The 15,660-nt window shown below is 41.8% G+C and overlaps 1 protein-coding gene across 4 annotated transcripts in view; it reads right to left on the reverse strand.

The window, feature by feature from the left end:
- Positions 1 to 15,660, reverse strand: part of AP2A2 (adaptor related protein complex 2 subunit alpha 2) — a 159,871-nt gene that overhangs the window by 74,300 nt on the left and 69,911 nt on the right. For all 4 annotated transcript variants that reach the window (XM_068260807.1, XM_068260808.1, XM_068260809.1 and 1 more), the window contains exons 3-6: positions 9,620 to 9,762; positions 7,319 to 7,512; positions 2,943 to 3,072; positions 792 to 893 (exon numbers count right to left, since the gene is read on the reverse strand). In XM_068260807.1, the coding sequence (XP_068116908.1) occupies positions 792 to 893; positions 2,943 to 3,072; positions 7,319 to 7,512; positions 9,620 to 9,762 (569 nt within the window). The remainder of the gene's footprint in view (positions 1 to 791; positions 894 to 2,942; positions 3,073 to 7,318; positions 7,513 to 9,619; positions 9,763 to 15,660) is intronic.

Below are 15,660 nucleotides of genomic sequence, written 5' to 3' on the forward strand. Positions count from 1 at the left end.
ACCCACAATTCCATGGGAATCTTATGGCCTTGTGTTAAATTACCGCTGTAAAATGGAAATATCGACATGTTACCGAATGGTTACCGAATTGTTATCGAATTCACACCGAATGAGGAAAAACCTTGATGAATACAACTAGAAATCGCTAAACTTCGAATTCGGTAATTTAACAAACTGGAAAAAGTTATCTCAAAGAGAATGATGAATCGAGGCCAATGTAAGCCATACAGACTCTCCTGATGATCTATCTGAGAAAAGGTAAATATTTATTGTGGGAATGGCGGTATCGGCTACTGACTGAGATGAAGTTTAATCCTTGGTTAAAGTTCCTCTTTAAGCATGCTGCATACTAAACTAGCCCATCACCGTCCAACAAGACCACTTAGCTTTTTTATATATCCTCACTCCTTAATTTCAACTATTTGGATAAATTCCTGAGGCCATCACATGTTCATCTAGGAATGCTACGAAGAACTCACACACAGCCCAGTTTTGAATATGTATTTAGTCAACCTTTAACAGAAAGTGGATTCCTGGTCATCAAATATCAAGCAAAACTTTTACTTTATTGACCGGAAATCTTCAAGTTAGTTTTAGCAGAGAAGTCCAAATCATGGAAAAACAAGTCTAACACCTTCCCTACTTATGTTGGGGAGAACGCCAGGAAAAATGTTTCAATTTTATTAAGCAAAGCTGCCATTAAATCAACACAGAGAGCACTGAGCGGAGAGAGGTCTGGCAGGACTAAACTGAAAGGACAAGTTGGGAAAACATTAGAAGTTTATGATTACCCTGCTCAGCCGGGAGACAGCCAAAGAGACCGACGTTTTAAACTCTTCAGGATTCTTCTGTGCCAGAGTAGTGATGAGACTAGTGGCTGCAGTTACTACACCCTAAAAGAGCAAAACAAGGAGGCTCAACTTCTAGCACAGTAAACACATATGAAACATGAAAATGTCTGAAAGGTATGCACATTTATCCTGATCAAGAGGACACAGCTCAGAGTGACTTAAGATAAGCTAACATAAGGAAAATGAAGTGCCCTTTTGACTGCATTACTAACTCTAGGGAACCTTAAGTTCTCACTGGATGGGTGAGCATTGTACACTAGACAATTCGTAAAACAAAAAGACTAATGTTCTGCAGATACCATAGAGGTTCTGCTAGTGCTCATCGCATAAAGTGTCTGGGGAGCCCCTTTATGTTCCAGTTTTCGTTCAACCATCAAATTGACAAATTGTGACTGAGAGACCAGTATTTGAACTTATTCCTGTGTGTCCTTGAAAAAAAGTCAACACATGCTTTCTTTTTAAATGGCACTTAATTATTTTCTTTGCAAATTGGGCCCCTCTCACCCTGAGTTATAGTCACCCCTGTTGAGGGATTGCGGCTATGTTCATTTTGTGTTTTAAATAGAAATTTGATTAATTTGGAGTGCAATCACTTGATCCTGGAGAAGAATAAAGGCCGGGTAGGGACAGCATTTCCCCCACATGCACATTTGGTGGCTGCATACTTGAACAACCCTGGTTAGTGAGTTTACAACTTATACTTCTAATTATAGCAGATACCACCAGACTACTATGTCGCGCTTTTGGTGTTCCAGTTTTTTTCTTTTCTTTTCCATTTTTAATAGAAATCTCTGAACATCAGCTATTCTCTCCTTCCCTTTAAGTTGTAAAGAGTAAGAACAATCAGGGGGAAAAAACCCTTAGGCTGCTTCCACACAGGGACGTTACAGGCGCACGTTAGTGCAGCCTGTAACGCTCCCCAACTCACAGCAATACAAAGTCAATGGGGCTGTTCACACTGCCCACGTTGCGTTAAATGTAACGCTGCACGTTCTTCAGAACATGCAGCATACTATAGCGTTCCAGCGGCCTAAGCCGCGTTGGACTGTTTGCACATGCTAAGTGTTGGGGCGGAGAGGAGGCGGGGAGAGGCCACTACGTAGCCGCGCACATGGCTAATCAATATGCACTGCATTGGTGGCCGCTGATTGGCTGGCGGTACCATGTGATGCGGAGTGTTTCACTCCACATCACGTGGTCCCGCCGGCCAATCAGCGCCACTCTCACTGCCCTAATGCGGAAAGAGCCGCTTAACGTGGCTCACTCAACGTCCTCTACCAACACCGGCAGGCGTTGCATTAGGGGACGTTATGCGACCATAACGTCCACTATAACGCAACGTCCCGGTGTGGAACTAGCCTTAGACTCCACCAATAGAGGAAATATTGACTGAATGTCAAAAATACCAGTGAACACCATCCACCTGGAAGAGATAGATCAGAATAGCAGAGTATGTATGGATACAGTAAAAAAAATGCAGACCAGATAACTTCTAGACAATTATCCCTCACTCACGGGTATCTTTAAAGCTGCTGCAATTTACCATCAGATCCACAGGCCAAATCAATCATTTCTGGCATGTTCGAGAACAGGATCGATTTTCAGATCTTTACTGCACAAAATCTATTCCATTCTCGATCAGGAGCAAATCAGACATGCCAGAAGTTAGTGATTCAATGAGAAATTGCATCTTGTGTACCAGCCTTAAGAAGCGGCAGAAAAGTGGCTCTTCAAGTTCTTGGAAACAGGCAGAGATTGCAATGATCATACACAACACAGAGGGACACCTTGGAAAAAAAGGAAATCATACTCAAATATAAAGAGATTATTTGTTAAATGGCACTAAGGAAATCCTTGTATCTAACAATGGAGACAAGATTACAAGTTAAAATGCACTGTATCATGGCTATTTTATGTAACTATAATGAACATAGCTCATTGATGCGGTTACATTTTCTTCAGTAAGCATTGTGTGAACTCAGAAATCACATCCATACATGTAAACCCATTTATCCTAACCTTTAACAGAAATGAATAAATATGGAATTTGTAGATATCCCACCCTAACAGCCCATTTTCTATTCACTTTACCAGGTGTTGGTCGTTGAGCAGGTGGACCACCCGCGATGTCCACTCATTGGTAAGCACCAGGTCTGGGGAGGTGCGATAAAGGCGTAAGAGGCAGAGGGCAGCGCTCTGTTTCACGCTATCCATAGTGTCCCTAGTAACATAAGAAAGGTTAACAGAGTAAAACAAAAACTATGCACAATGAAAGCCTTATTACTATCAAAAATGAAAGAAAAAAACAATCTACTTGTGCTACATAAAAGGAAAAAACAATGCACATAAAATACAGTTCTGTCACAGTTTGATTAAGGCTAATTTCACACCAGGACGTTGCGTTAGAGGGGGCGTTAAGGTCGCATAACGTCCCCCTAATGGAACGCCTGGTGGTGCTGGATCTGGACGTCAGAGTGAGCCGCGTTGTGCAGCTCACTCTGGCGTCAGTGATGCCGTGATGCGCACTCGGACGTCCTCCGGGCTCCACTGCGCAGGCGCAGAACTACTGCGCCTGCGCAGTAGAGCCCGGAGGACGTCCGATGACGTCAGCGCGCCGGCGTGGGACGCAGAAGTTCCGGGCCTTGGAGCGCAGAAGAGCCCGACCTGGCAGCCGGCCTGGCCAGGTCAGGTCGGCCACCGGGAGCCTGCGGAGCGGCGGCGAGGGCACCTCCTGCCTGCCATGGGCTGGAGGAAGCCCCAGGTAAGTGGAAATTGATTTTCATTTTTTACCCACCCTCCCTGAACCTTCCCTTTAAATATCTGTTTAATTCAAGAATTGCAATCAATTTTTCTGACTGATTGTAACATTTAAAAAATATGACCAATGTACCACAACACACGGTACATTTTTCCCCAATTATGATAAAAATGATTAGAGACTGAGAAAATTGCTAGGATGTGTATTGACAATCTAACACACACCATACAATCTTTAGAAAAAATTGAAGGAAAATTTCCAGCACTCCGGATTGAGAAAAAAAAAAACTATCGATTTTTTGGGAGATCCAATCATTTATTGAATGGCCGTAAAATCGGATCATTTTATTGAATCGTGTGCCACACTTTTTGGCCTGGAACCCACTACAAAACGATATCGCTAATCGCAATCGCTAGCGTTTTGTATGAGCGGTTTGCAAGCTATTTCATGAGCGTTTTCAGTAGCGATTTTAAAAAGTGTATTCAATTTGCCAGCGGTTGTGTAGCAATTAGCGTTCTTAAATCTGATTGGTCCTTTCAATTAATTTTATTTTGTTACAGTGTGCAGTAACTTCAAAACGCTAGCAAAATCGCTCTGTGCAGGTTTTTATGAGCGGTTATGCCAGCGTTTATATACTTTACATTGCATAAACGCTAACCGCTAACGCTAAATGCGAAAAATGGAATTTAGCCCATCCATTCACATCAGCTGAGCGTTTAGGGAAATCGCTAGCGATTAGAATCGCTCCCTAAACTTTTAGAAAATCGCTTTAGCTGGTTTGAGCCCTTAGAGGCAGTGAATCAGCAGGATAGCCAGACAACTGGTATTGCTTAAAATAAATAAATATCCCTCTTGATTCAATTGTTTAACTCAGGCACATTGTTAGATTTTTAGTGAGCTGCTTGTTTTAAAGCGGTATCGTCACCATAAAAATCAAATTTGTACAGCAACTGGTCTGAGTGTATTAAGTGATAAAGATGCTAATCCTGCATTCAAAACTTTTTCTGCTGTTACGATTTGGAGTTATCACATACTTAAAGAGAACCCGAGGTGGGTTTGAAGAATATTATCTGCATACAGAGGCTGGATCTGCCTATACAGCCCAGCCTCTGTTGCTATCCCAAACCCCCCTAAGGTCCCCCTCCACTCTGCAATCCCTCATAAATCACAGCCACGCTGCTGACAAACAGCTTGTCAGAGCTGGCTGTGTTTATCTCTATAGTGTCAGTCTGCTGCTCTCCCCGCCTCCTGCAGAACTCCAGTCCCCGCCTGCATCCCTTCCCTCCCTGCTGATTGGAGGGAAGGGACGGGGGCAGGGTCCGGAGCTATGCAGGAGGCGGGGGAGCAGCTGAGTGACACTACAGATGTAAACACAGCCTCACAGCATGGCTGTGATTTATGAAGGATTGCAGAGTGCAGGGGGACCTTAGTGGGGTTTGGGATAGCAACGGAGGCTGGGCTGTATAGGCAGATCCAGCCTCTGTATGCAGATAATATTCTTTAAACACACCTCGGGTTCTCTTTACGGAACACTGGCCCTTTAGTAGTCGTGCCAAAGAATTGCATGCTGGGGGTTCTTTTTATCTATAATCTATTCCTCCTCATCCCTTTATTTCCCTGCCAGCTGCTTATCTGAAACCTAATCCCCTACTTACTTGTGTTTACAAGCAAGGCTGAGGCGACTCAGCGATTGGAGGAGACAAGAAAAAAAGTTTAGGGCAGAAATTACATCACGAGTTAGCCTTAACTGTGGGCAAAAGACATGGCCCCCAACAGGAACAGAATTCTCGTAATTTACTATATAACATTCACTGAAATCAAAACATGGACAGTATAATACATGTGTTATGTAAGTAGATCAAGTATTTATCTACTTATATATGTGTTTTTTTCCCTGGCATAGTATGGCTGATCCTACTGCTTTAAGAAAAAAAAAAAAAGAAGAATACTAATTGTGAAAAATCAGCTGATGCACCTCCAAGCTGTACAGATTTCAGACAGATTCTTAATCAGAATATGGTGGGCCCACTGCTACAGTGGGTACCGGCCACTACATGCCACTGCTACAGTGGTTGTGTACCGATCAATATTAGAGACACTCTCAGTCAAGGACAGTTTTTCCCTTAAAATCGTTGATTAGATCAAAGTAATCATATCCACCACTACTTAACCGGCACATAGCTACCAAGTGATCTAACTATAGAGCTTCTGGTTGCAGCTACTGATTAGAAAGAGGTGCAGCCAGTTAAGTTCAAGGGGTGCATTTCTTTGTACACACAGGTGATTCATGCCTGAAAACTTTGTTCCTTGAAGTGTACCAGAGCTCAAAAATAAAAAGATTTTATACATACCTGGGGCTTCCTCCAGCCCCATCCGCCTGGATCGGTCCCACGCCGCGTCCTCAGATCTCTGAAGCTCCGGTAAAGGGTCCCCTCACTTCCGTCAGTCGGAGCCTTTCTGATTTAAGGGAAATGCGCCCTCTACGTATCTCTCCAGCAGCTGCTGGAGAGATATGCAAACAGCACACTTCTCCTGCGTAGACTGGTCGCGATGATGGAAGTACGGGGACCCGGTAACCGCGCTGCAGACATCGGAGGACGGCGGCGTGGGACCGATCCAGGCGGATGGGGCTGGAGGAAGCCCCAGGTATGTATAAAATCTTTATTTTCCCCAACTCTGAGTCTCTTTAAATGAATAGTCATAATTTAGAAATGGTTAATACTCTGTCCTTCCCTTTGTGTAATATCACATTTCGCTTATAGCAGAAAAAAGTAAGAAGATGCAAATCACAGGTAAGCAACATAAAATGGAGATTGCCTAGCTAAACTTCTTTATTGCTGCTGCAGTCTGTCTCCACTTAACTGTCAGGTCACTGGAACTGGTTGCTAAAGCTTATCCCTTCAATGAGAGCATAGTCTAAATATAAACTTTTGTAGCAAGGGGAATGGTTAGAAACTTTTTTTGTGTGGCATTAGTAGCTACTGCAGATATGGCCATTTCCTATATCACAGGCAGGAAGTGAGGGGCTTTCCCATACTCCAGTCCTTAAGGGCCATATCCATGCCAGTGTTTAGGATGGACTGAGAAATGGAGAAATGTGTTCTACTTAATGAATCACACCTTTCCTGATTCAGTCCCATCAATTAATTTAAGCTGTGCCAAAAATGAGCGAGTACCTCGGCCCTTAAGGACTGGAGTTCAACATCCCTGCCATACAGGAAGAACAATTAGAAATTAAGCATGGCTAGGAAGTAACAGTTAAAGGCATATAGCCGTAGCTCTTTTAACCCAAGGATCAAATGTCTAAGTGCTGAATAAGGCTTTTCTGGACACGTCCACTGTGGGTTGTCACCCTGCTCAGGAGGTAAGAAAACATACGGCTCTTTACGATTTTATTAAGGTTATCCCCAGTGTGTATCTTCCATCAGTACAGTAATGTAATTGAAGCTTATGTGGCTGCATTTAAAGTGAGTTCAGAGATTGTCATTCATTTCTTTAAATATTTCAGTGGTCACCAAGACCAGTAGTTCGGGGGAACCATGCCTGCATGAAACAAACAGAAATAGAAGCTGGCAGGACACAAACCCTCCCCCTAGTAGATCCAGAACAAAAAAATAAAAAAAAAGGCTGGAGCAGAATTAGTCATAAAAAAAAAATACAGGGTCTAAATAAATATTCAGTATTGTGTAGCAAAAGGACCCATTCTTACCCAGCAACTAGTATCCTAGGGATCTCTCCAGCAAAGGCCTCTGCCATTTCCCGGCTACCCACGTTTGCAATACAATGTAAGGCCAGGCCCATGAAGGTGGGGTTCCGGCTAGACAAGTCATTCTTGATGGCATTGTTAATGAGGCGAATGAGTTCACTGTTAGAGTTCACCAGCACGGAGATGAAGAGGTAACCCTGGGCAAACGACACGAAACAAAAACAAAACAAACATTATAAACATGAAGGCAAATCTTATATCAGAAACACAGAGCTGCCAAAAGGATAAAACAACGTTCGAATAAAAAATATGGGAAGAGGTACGCTCGCTTAGATAATGGATCAGCTGCTCCTGTTCCACTGTCTGAAGAAGTAGGCTGTGTCCCACGAAATGTGTTGCATTTATTGGAGTATGTTATTAAAGAATATTTTTGAAATGTTTATCTTGTGGAATTTTCTATGGGGAGGATATTTGTGAGTATATATTATATGCTTTTCTTTTGACCTTATTGGATGAAAATACTACACTTTAGTGGGCTTTCGATCTCTCTATTGTTTTTATGAAGGCAAATCTGTTTAAGAAACATGGAATGGGCCATTTCTGACTTACTAAAACTACTAGCTTCCCTTTGTAATGCTGATATTAGAGCTTAGTAAATTCCCAAGTATACAGATGAGGTGTCCTCTAGTTAGCATATGTGTTGTAATTGAGTGATGCAGAAAATATCACAGCCAGAGGACTGGTATTTACAGCCCGGCAATAAACAGTTTAAGATGGTACAGTAGCTTCCATGTTTCTTTCAGAACACTTTTACCTAAGAGAGAAAGACCATAAAACTATTTACATTTTTTCATTAAAATGAGAAAAATCATTGTACATTAACGTATGCCTCCCCCTCCCCCAAAAGAGAAAACCCTTAAAGGGTACGTAGATTGATATGTGACATGATGAGATAAGTGCCAAGCATAGATATAACCAAGGTAGGCTGTGTTCATTTTTTAGCCTCCCTCTCACTGTAAGGGTTAAAGGACAACTGAAGTGAGAGGGATGTGGAGGCTGACATATTTCCTGCTGAACTTCTGACCTTAAATACGTTTAGCCACAGACCCCAAATATGCAGATCAGGTGTTTATGACATTCTCAGATCTGACAAGATTAGCTGCATGTTTGTTTCTAGTGCTATTCAGACACTACTGCAGCTGAACAGATCAGCAGGACAGCCAGGCAACTGGTATAATTTAAGAGGAAATAAATATGGCAGTCTTCATATTCTTCTCACTACAGTTATCCTTTGAGATACCAGGGCTCTGAATAACAGTTTCTCTTCAGTCGGCTAGCCTGTTGCCTTAAGATATAGTACATACACTGGATTAAACTCGGCTGGAGTGGCCAATAGACAAGACAGAGAACATTTATATCAAGATTTTCTCCTGCGCCAGAGCTGCAGCAGCTAGGATGTGCTCTAAAGGCAATAGCAGTGTTAGGGAGTCTTGCCCAAGCTCCTTACTGAATAGGTGTTGGCTTACTGACCGGAAGAGCCAAGATTCGAACCCTGGTGTCCTGTTAGAGGCAGAGCCCTTAACAAGTACACTATACAGCCACCACTTCTAAAGACCCACTCAGGCAATAATCTAGCATGTGTATGGGATACCCTCATCAAGCATGCCGGAACATCGGATGCCTCAGCGCATTTTTTACCTCACTCAACCTGCCAGTTAGAACCTACTTCGTTGTGTGCAGTACATCATCACTCCTAAGCTCTCCATAGTAAGGAGGCTACAGATATGTCTGTACAGAAGTCACCCCCAAACTGTTGCCCGAGGGACCAGGGACTAGATTAAGGGTTTAACAGCTCAAGATAAAGGTTGGAGGAGGGAGGGTTCTGGGAGTAAAATCCATAATTGAACTGTTTTTTAAACAAAAACAAGATACGAGGATTCAAGAGACATTTATTGGCAGAACTAAAAATACAATTGCTAATCTCAGTTTATTTTCAGTTGAGGTATGCTTTACTTGTCAGCATCTGTCAAGCGCAAACATCTGCCTCATTGCTCTCAGAGTTGCACCGGAGCTCAGGCGGCTGAATCCGGTAATGATTCGACATTTAGTTTCAATAATTTTTTATTAAAGGATTTTCAAAATTATATACAGTCATTAACAATGACAATATGCAAAGGCGTCAATTTTAACATCACACAGTATGTATACAAATACATACAATATACAGATATACATAGTTGCGAAATAGAATTCAACATTTAAAAGGCAAAGAAAAAAAAAAAGAAAAAAAAAAAGAACACTCACAATCTGCTTCTCTGTATATTTGTTGGAACTGAGTAGATTAACTGCCTCCATGTGGCCAAAGTCAATGTCGTGACCAAGTAAGAAAATGAACAGCAGCTTGCAGACATATTTCTTCTTGCTGTATCCATCCAATGCTTTGTCTCCTGTGGATGAGGAGGGAACATACATGTATACATCAACAAAAGATTTTACACTGGAATTACATATACTGTAGGCCCACCAAAACAAAGATCAACACATTGGTCTGCAAAAAATACCAGCTTCATGCAAGAAAAAGCATTTTATCTATAACCTACTAATTAGATGAAAAATAAAACTAAAAAGTTGAGAGAAAATGAAGATCAGTTTTGTAGGTAGAGATGGCCAATGGAATGCCAATAATTCCAGCTTGTATGCAAATGAATGCAGCTTGCAACAACATGTTATTGGGAATAGCATCAACCATTTTTACACTTTATACAGAGGAAAGATTCTCAGTGGCTAATTAAGACAGCCAAGTGGAGCATCCTGGGACATTTGGCTCTGTACTGGCTGGAGGGTTAGCGGATATGCCAGTATTGTCACTTATTTTCCCTTTATTTACAGGGATGCTACCACATCTTTGAGAGTAAAGCAGTGTTTCTTAACATTATCATATAAAACACCTTTGCAATGGTATCCTTTATCTGACAACCCTTAGGGCTCGTTCTCACTTGAGCAGGAATCGCACGATTCCCACTCACGGCAAACTGTTCGCGGTTTTTAAAATCGGCTAGCCCATGTAACACTATGGCAGTGTTCTCACTGCCGCGATTGCTACGGTGTCCAGTGATTTTTCCGTGTTAATCGCGGGAAAATCACTCCCGCAAAATGCTAGCGGTAATCGCTAGCGTTCTGCGGTTTTAGGTGTGAACGGAGCCTTAAAGAGGAGCTGTCAGCCATACTATCTCAGGAAAAAAAAAACACATATATAAGTAAATAAATACTTGCTCTACTTGTATAACATATGTATTGCACTGTCCACATTTTGATTTGAGTGATCTTTCTATAATAAATAAAAGAAAATCCTTCTTAGATTTTCTATTTTGACTGTGTATCTTGAAGCCAATCCTGATGTAATTTTCTCGCTTACTCTGTGCATCATTGCCTGCCTCCAAGTCTTCAGACACTCCCACCCAGCTCTGCAGTAGACAGTGCATTGTCTCAGCATGAGAAATATTGGCCAGAGAAGAAAAGAGATGTGGGAGGGGAAACCAAGAGAAAACGATGCTTCAGCCAATCAGGCTGTAGTCGTTATGTCTGAGGAGGAAAGTAAGAGTGATTTTTAACTTTTGGATTGCCTGCTTAGCATCCGTATTACTTGTTTACCAGATAAAAATAAAGAGTTGATTTTTTATTTTATGCCTGACAGTAACACTTTAAAGATAGGAGTGGACAGTGCAGTGTCTACTAACAAAACAGTTTGCATACAGAACTTGCGCACACAGATTTATAGTCACTACTCACAGGTTCTTTATCTAAGAGCACTGCGTACATCCCACAATCCCCTTCATGGGATTCCAGATTTAAATACAAGTGCCTCTTTAGTAACAAGTTAGAACGCAAAAACAACAACAAAAATAAAAAAACAAACAAATTCACAATCTTGGCTAAGCATTTATATACACAACCATTTTCTCTCAAAAGATTATTCAAAACCTCCAGAACAGCCACAGTCTTCAACACTGTCCGCAGAACCATATTTTGAATTGTTAGGATTTTGGCAGAGATGAGTGAAGGTATTTTATAAAGGGGGGAAAAGCCTACATTTAACAATCTGCCGCACAAGATATTCTCTGGGTCAGTTCTTCAGAAATTCCGCATCTGCTGCAGGAACCAAGGATGTCTATTAACATTGCAAATTTCATCTTAAAGCGGATCCGAGATGAAAAACTAACTGACAAGTAACTTGTCTATATATCTTATCTAAAGTTTAGATAGTTTACACAGCAAATCTAGCTGCAAACAGCTTTAATAGAAAATGATTATTTCTTCCTGTGATACAATGACAGCAGCCATATTGTTTGTAAACATTGCACAGAGGCAGGCTTATCTGTATCTTGAGCACTCAACCTGTGAAAAAAAAACCTAATACCCCTCCTCCCTTCTGCCTCTGAAATCAATGGCTAGCAACACCTCCTCCTCCTCCTGCCCAGACTAAGCTTCCATGAGCCCTTACTACTGCCAAGGCTCTCTGAAAACCTGTGGGCGTGGTTTATATTAGTTTATAGGGAATTAGAGTATTGAAACAAAAAAAGTATTTGGCTTGAGGAATGCCCTATAAACAATAGGAAAGGAACACAATTATGCTATGAGTAAAAAGTTCACCTTAACAGCAATGCTCTCTGGTGTAACCAAACACCAGGCCGGAATGCACTCACTTGTTTGCTAGCAATGTTATCACTAAACCTAGCTGTTAAAGTGTTTGCGTCGGAAAAGCCCAAGCTACTTCCACAGTCGGCAGCATAGGAATTGTTGAGTAAATGTCTGTCTCACAATTAAATATTTTCACTTAAGATGTATTTCAAAGCTAAAATGAAAATTATTTGCAGCTTTAGAAACATGCCAGTAGAGTTAAAAAGAGAGAAAAACGCAAGCTGGCCCAGAGACTGTTCAGATCCAAATTCCAAGCAGCAGGGAGAGGTCAGATTGGCAAATAAGTAGAAAAGAAAATGCTGACTTTATTCCTAGAGGCTTGTTAAGCTTCACAGACATGGTGCTTCCTGTGCTCTGCTGGATGCTCGTCAGAGCTGTCAGTTCTGTATTACACCCACACACATCTCCAGCGCCAATTATACAGCATCACAGCCAACGTACTACCACAATTACTACAATATTTCTGTCTGTGAAGCAAACTAAATGTGTATAACCTATTGCTTAACATTTAGCTAGAAGAGAGTGAGAAAGTGGGGAGAAAAACACATCTGTCATGGTGAAAGCATCTAAAGTACAGATATTTCATCTTAGTACCTACAGCTTACAAACACAATATTGATGCGGCTGCTTCATCTAACTGAAGCCCTGTACTTAAAGCCATTTTCCAATCAAAATATAAGCCTGTATTCCTCACTCCTCCTCCCGCTGCTTGGATAACAAAGGATTCGATCATTTAAAATCGTTAAAATACCTTAAAGTGGAATGAAACTCAAATTACATCTACGGTCTACGGTCTACTGTCTACTCTAAAGCATTAGATACAGCATAAAACTAATGTAGATAAAAACATACTATTTGTCTCCAAGTTACTGGAAGGGTTAATACTCAAATGCTTCACTTGACTCCGGAGCTAGTTGATTAAATTTCCTATCCCATACTTTACATCAGGCTCTGTTGACATGTCCGTTTGTCCTTTGTGATCTGTTCCAGAAAACTATACACTCCCCCTGTAGTACGACCTGAACCTTAGGATTGACCTGTTACAGGAGTATCTCAGTGTTTATGTTTGTAGTTGTAGTTTGATGTAGTTAGTAGTCCATCCCCATAGTGGCCACTGTTCCACATTTCTTTGTAGCTGTACCTAGTCGTGCTGGAATGCAGAATCTGCGGCTTGCATCCAACACGTAACTGGGCGCTTATCGGTGTGCTCTGATGTGACAGAGGATGCTGTGCTCTGATTAGCACAATAGATGATTACCCGCCTGCCCCTAAAGCAAGCATGCTCCAACAGCACTGGACATTTGTGCACTTCATGAGCCACTATAGACCCAAATCACTTTAAAAACTGCGCAATTCAGCAATTTCTGGTGGCCAATTTACATCTTTCCCCTGAGTCCATGACGGCCTGAAGAGTGAATAGTAATTAACACCTCCAAGAGTTTTGCAGGAGCAGGCTGAACCATTCGGCTTCACTCTGCGCCCAAATGTCCCAGCATAGTTATTGCATGTATGCCACACACGCACCTGTGCTTAGTAATGGACAGGGTGAGCGCTAACAGGAGTCGTATATAAACTGAAATTGGAATCTCTTCCATGCCAGTGATAATCAGTCCTTCTGATTAAGTGGTCATTTGACCACACTATTTGACTCAAAATGCCACACGCTTGTTCCTCCTTCAGACCCACTATTTTCCTGGTATGTGTAATAGAGACCTTAGGTGACATCTCTTTCTTGCTCACAGGCTCACCCTGCCATTGCATTAATTACTCTATAAGATTATTTATAACTCATTGTATATTGTTATTACTTGTTACCACTTATTAGTGAGCACTATATGATCGTTTAGATTATTAAGCACTGGCACTCTGAATATTGTTACTAAGGTACTCAATGACCTGGGTCATACCTCTGTAGGGGTTTATTGTAAACCCCTGCTGGGAAGGTCTACAGCACCTAATAATCAGCACCTATTCAGTAGGAGACCTTGGGCAAGACTCCCTAACACTGCTACTGACTGCCTATAGAGCGCGTCCTAGTGGCTGCAGCTCTGGCGCTTTGAGTCCGCCAGGAGGAAAGCGCAATATAAATGTTCTGTGTTTGTTTGTACATAGAATATACAATGGGCTCTATTCATAAAAAATTTCTGGTGAAAAAAACTCATGGAGGGAAAATACCGCATCGGTATTTTAGACTTCTGGGTGGTCATTCATAAAAATGTTGGCAGCTGCGATAGCAGAGCGGAGATCTCCCGCTGAAGGCTGGCGGTAAGCTGTCTGAAGGCATGCGGAAACACTGAAGCCGGCAGAGTCCCTCCGTGCACTGCTCTCTCTGGGAGGTCTGTCCCATTCACTTTCATGCAAGCCGAACTCTTCTCGCTACATCCGAGGAAGCGGTATTTCCCGTCCTCATACCGCTTCCTCTAATCTTTATGAATGGACATTTTGTTACTTTTTCTAGATAAATCTAGAAAAACACCGCACAAGGCGGAAATTTCTCGCTCTGCTGGGGAATTGTAGCTTATGCGGAAACAGCTTTTATGAATGCACACTTTGCTAAATGGACGGGAAAGTCAACTGTTTTGAGCGCTAAACTGGCGGAAAAAGTTTTATGAATAGAGCCCAATGTATTATAACTCAGATCAATCGGCATGGACCATACGGTCCTCTTTGTTGCTTTTATGGTTGATAGGATTCCTGAGTGGCCAATTTCATGAATACAATTATGCTTTTGATACATTTATTACTGTGGACGCTTGGGTTTGTTCAGGTATCTACAAATTACTACAGTGGTGCGGTTACAGAAAAATCCTGTCCTCGCTTTCCACCGTCGTTCCATTCTGTGCCCCTCACTTTTTCAGTTCTTTTCTGGTGTTGTCATACCATCGTGCATGATGTAACGGTGTGTATTGTTTGATGCATAAGGGACCAATAGAGTTAAATACAGTGGGGTAGCACGGTGGCATAGTGGTTAGTGCTCTCCCCTCCTACAACCCAAAAACATACAGATAAGTTAATTGGATTCTCCCTAAAATGGCCCAAGACCATGATACATGCACTACACTATACATAGACACATGACTATGATAGAGATTAGCTTGTGAGCCCCTCTGAGGGACAGTTAGTGACAAGACAATATATACTCTGTACAGCGCTGCGTAATATGTCAGCGCTATATAAATACTTAAGGGATACCCAAACTGAAATGTGACATAATGAGATAGACATGTGTATGTACAGTGCCTAGCACACAAATAACTATGCTGTGTTCCTTTTTTTCTTTATCTGCCTGAAAGAGTTAAATATCAGGTATGTAAGTGGCTGACTCAGTCCTGACTCAGACAGGAAGTGACTACAGTGTGACCCTCACTGATAAGAAATTCCCTTTTTTACCTCTTTATTGCCCTCAGAAGCCATTTTCTGCTAGAAAAGTGTTTTATAGTTGGAATTTCTAATCAGTGAGGGTCACACCTTAGTCACTTCCTGTCTGAGTCAGGACTGAGTCAGCCACTTGCATACCTGATATTGAACTCTTTCAGAGAGAGAAAGAAAAAACGGAATACAGCATAGTTATTTGTGTGCTAGGCACTGTACATACACATGTCTATCTCATTATGTCACATTTCAGTTCGGATATCCTTTAAATAAAA

This window comes from Hyperolius riggenbachi, chromosome 11, assembly GCF_040937935.1.
Source record: "Hyperolius riggenbachi isolate aHypRig1 chromosome 11, aHypRig1.pri, whole genome shotgun sequence".
Lineage (NCBI taxonomy): Eukaryota > Metazoa > Chordata > Amphibia > Anura > Hyperoliidae > Hyperolius > Hyperolius riggenbachi.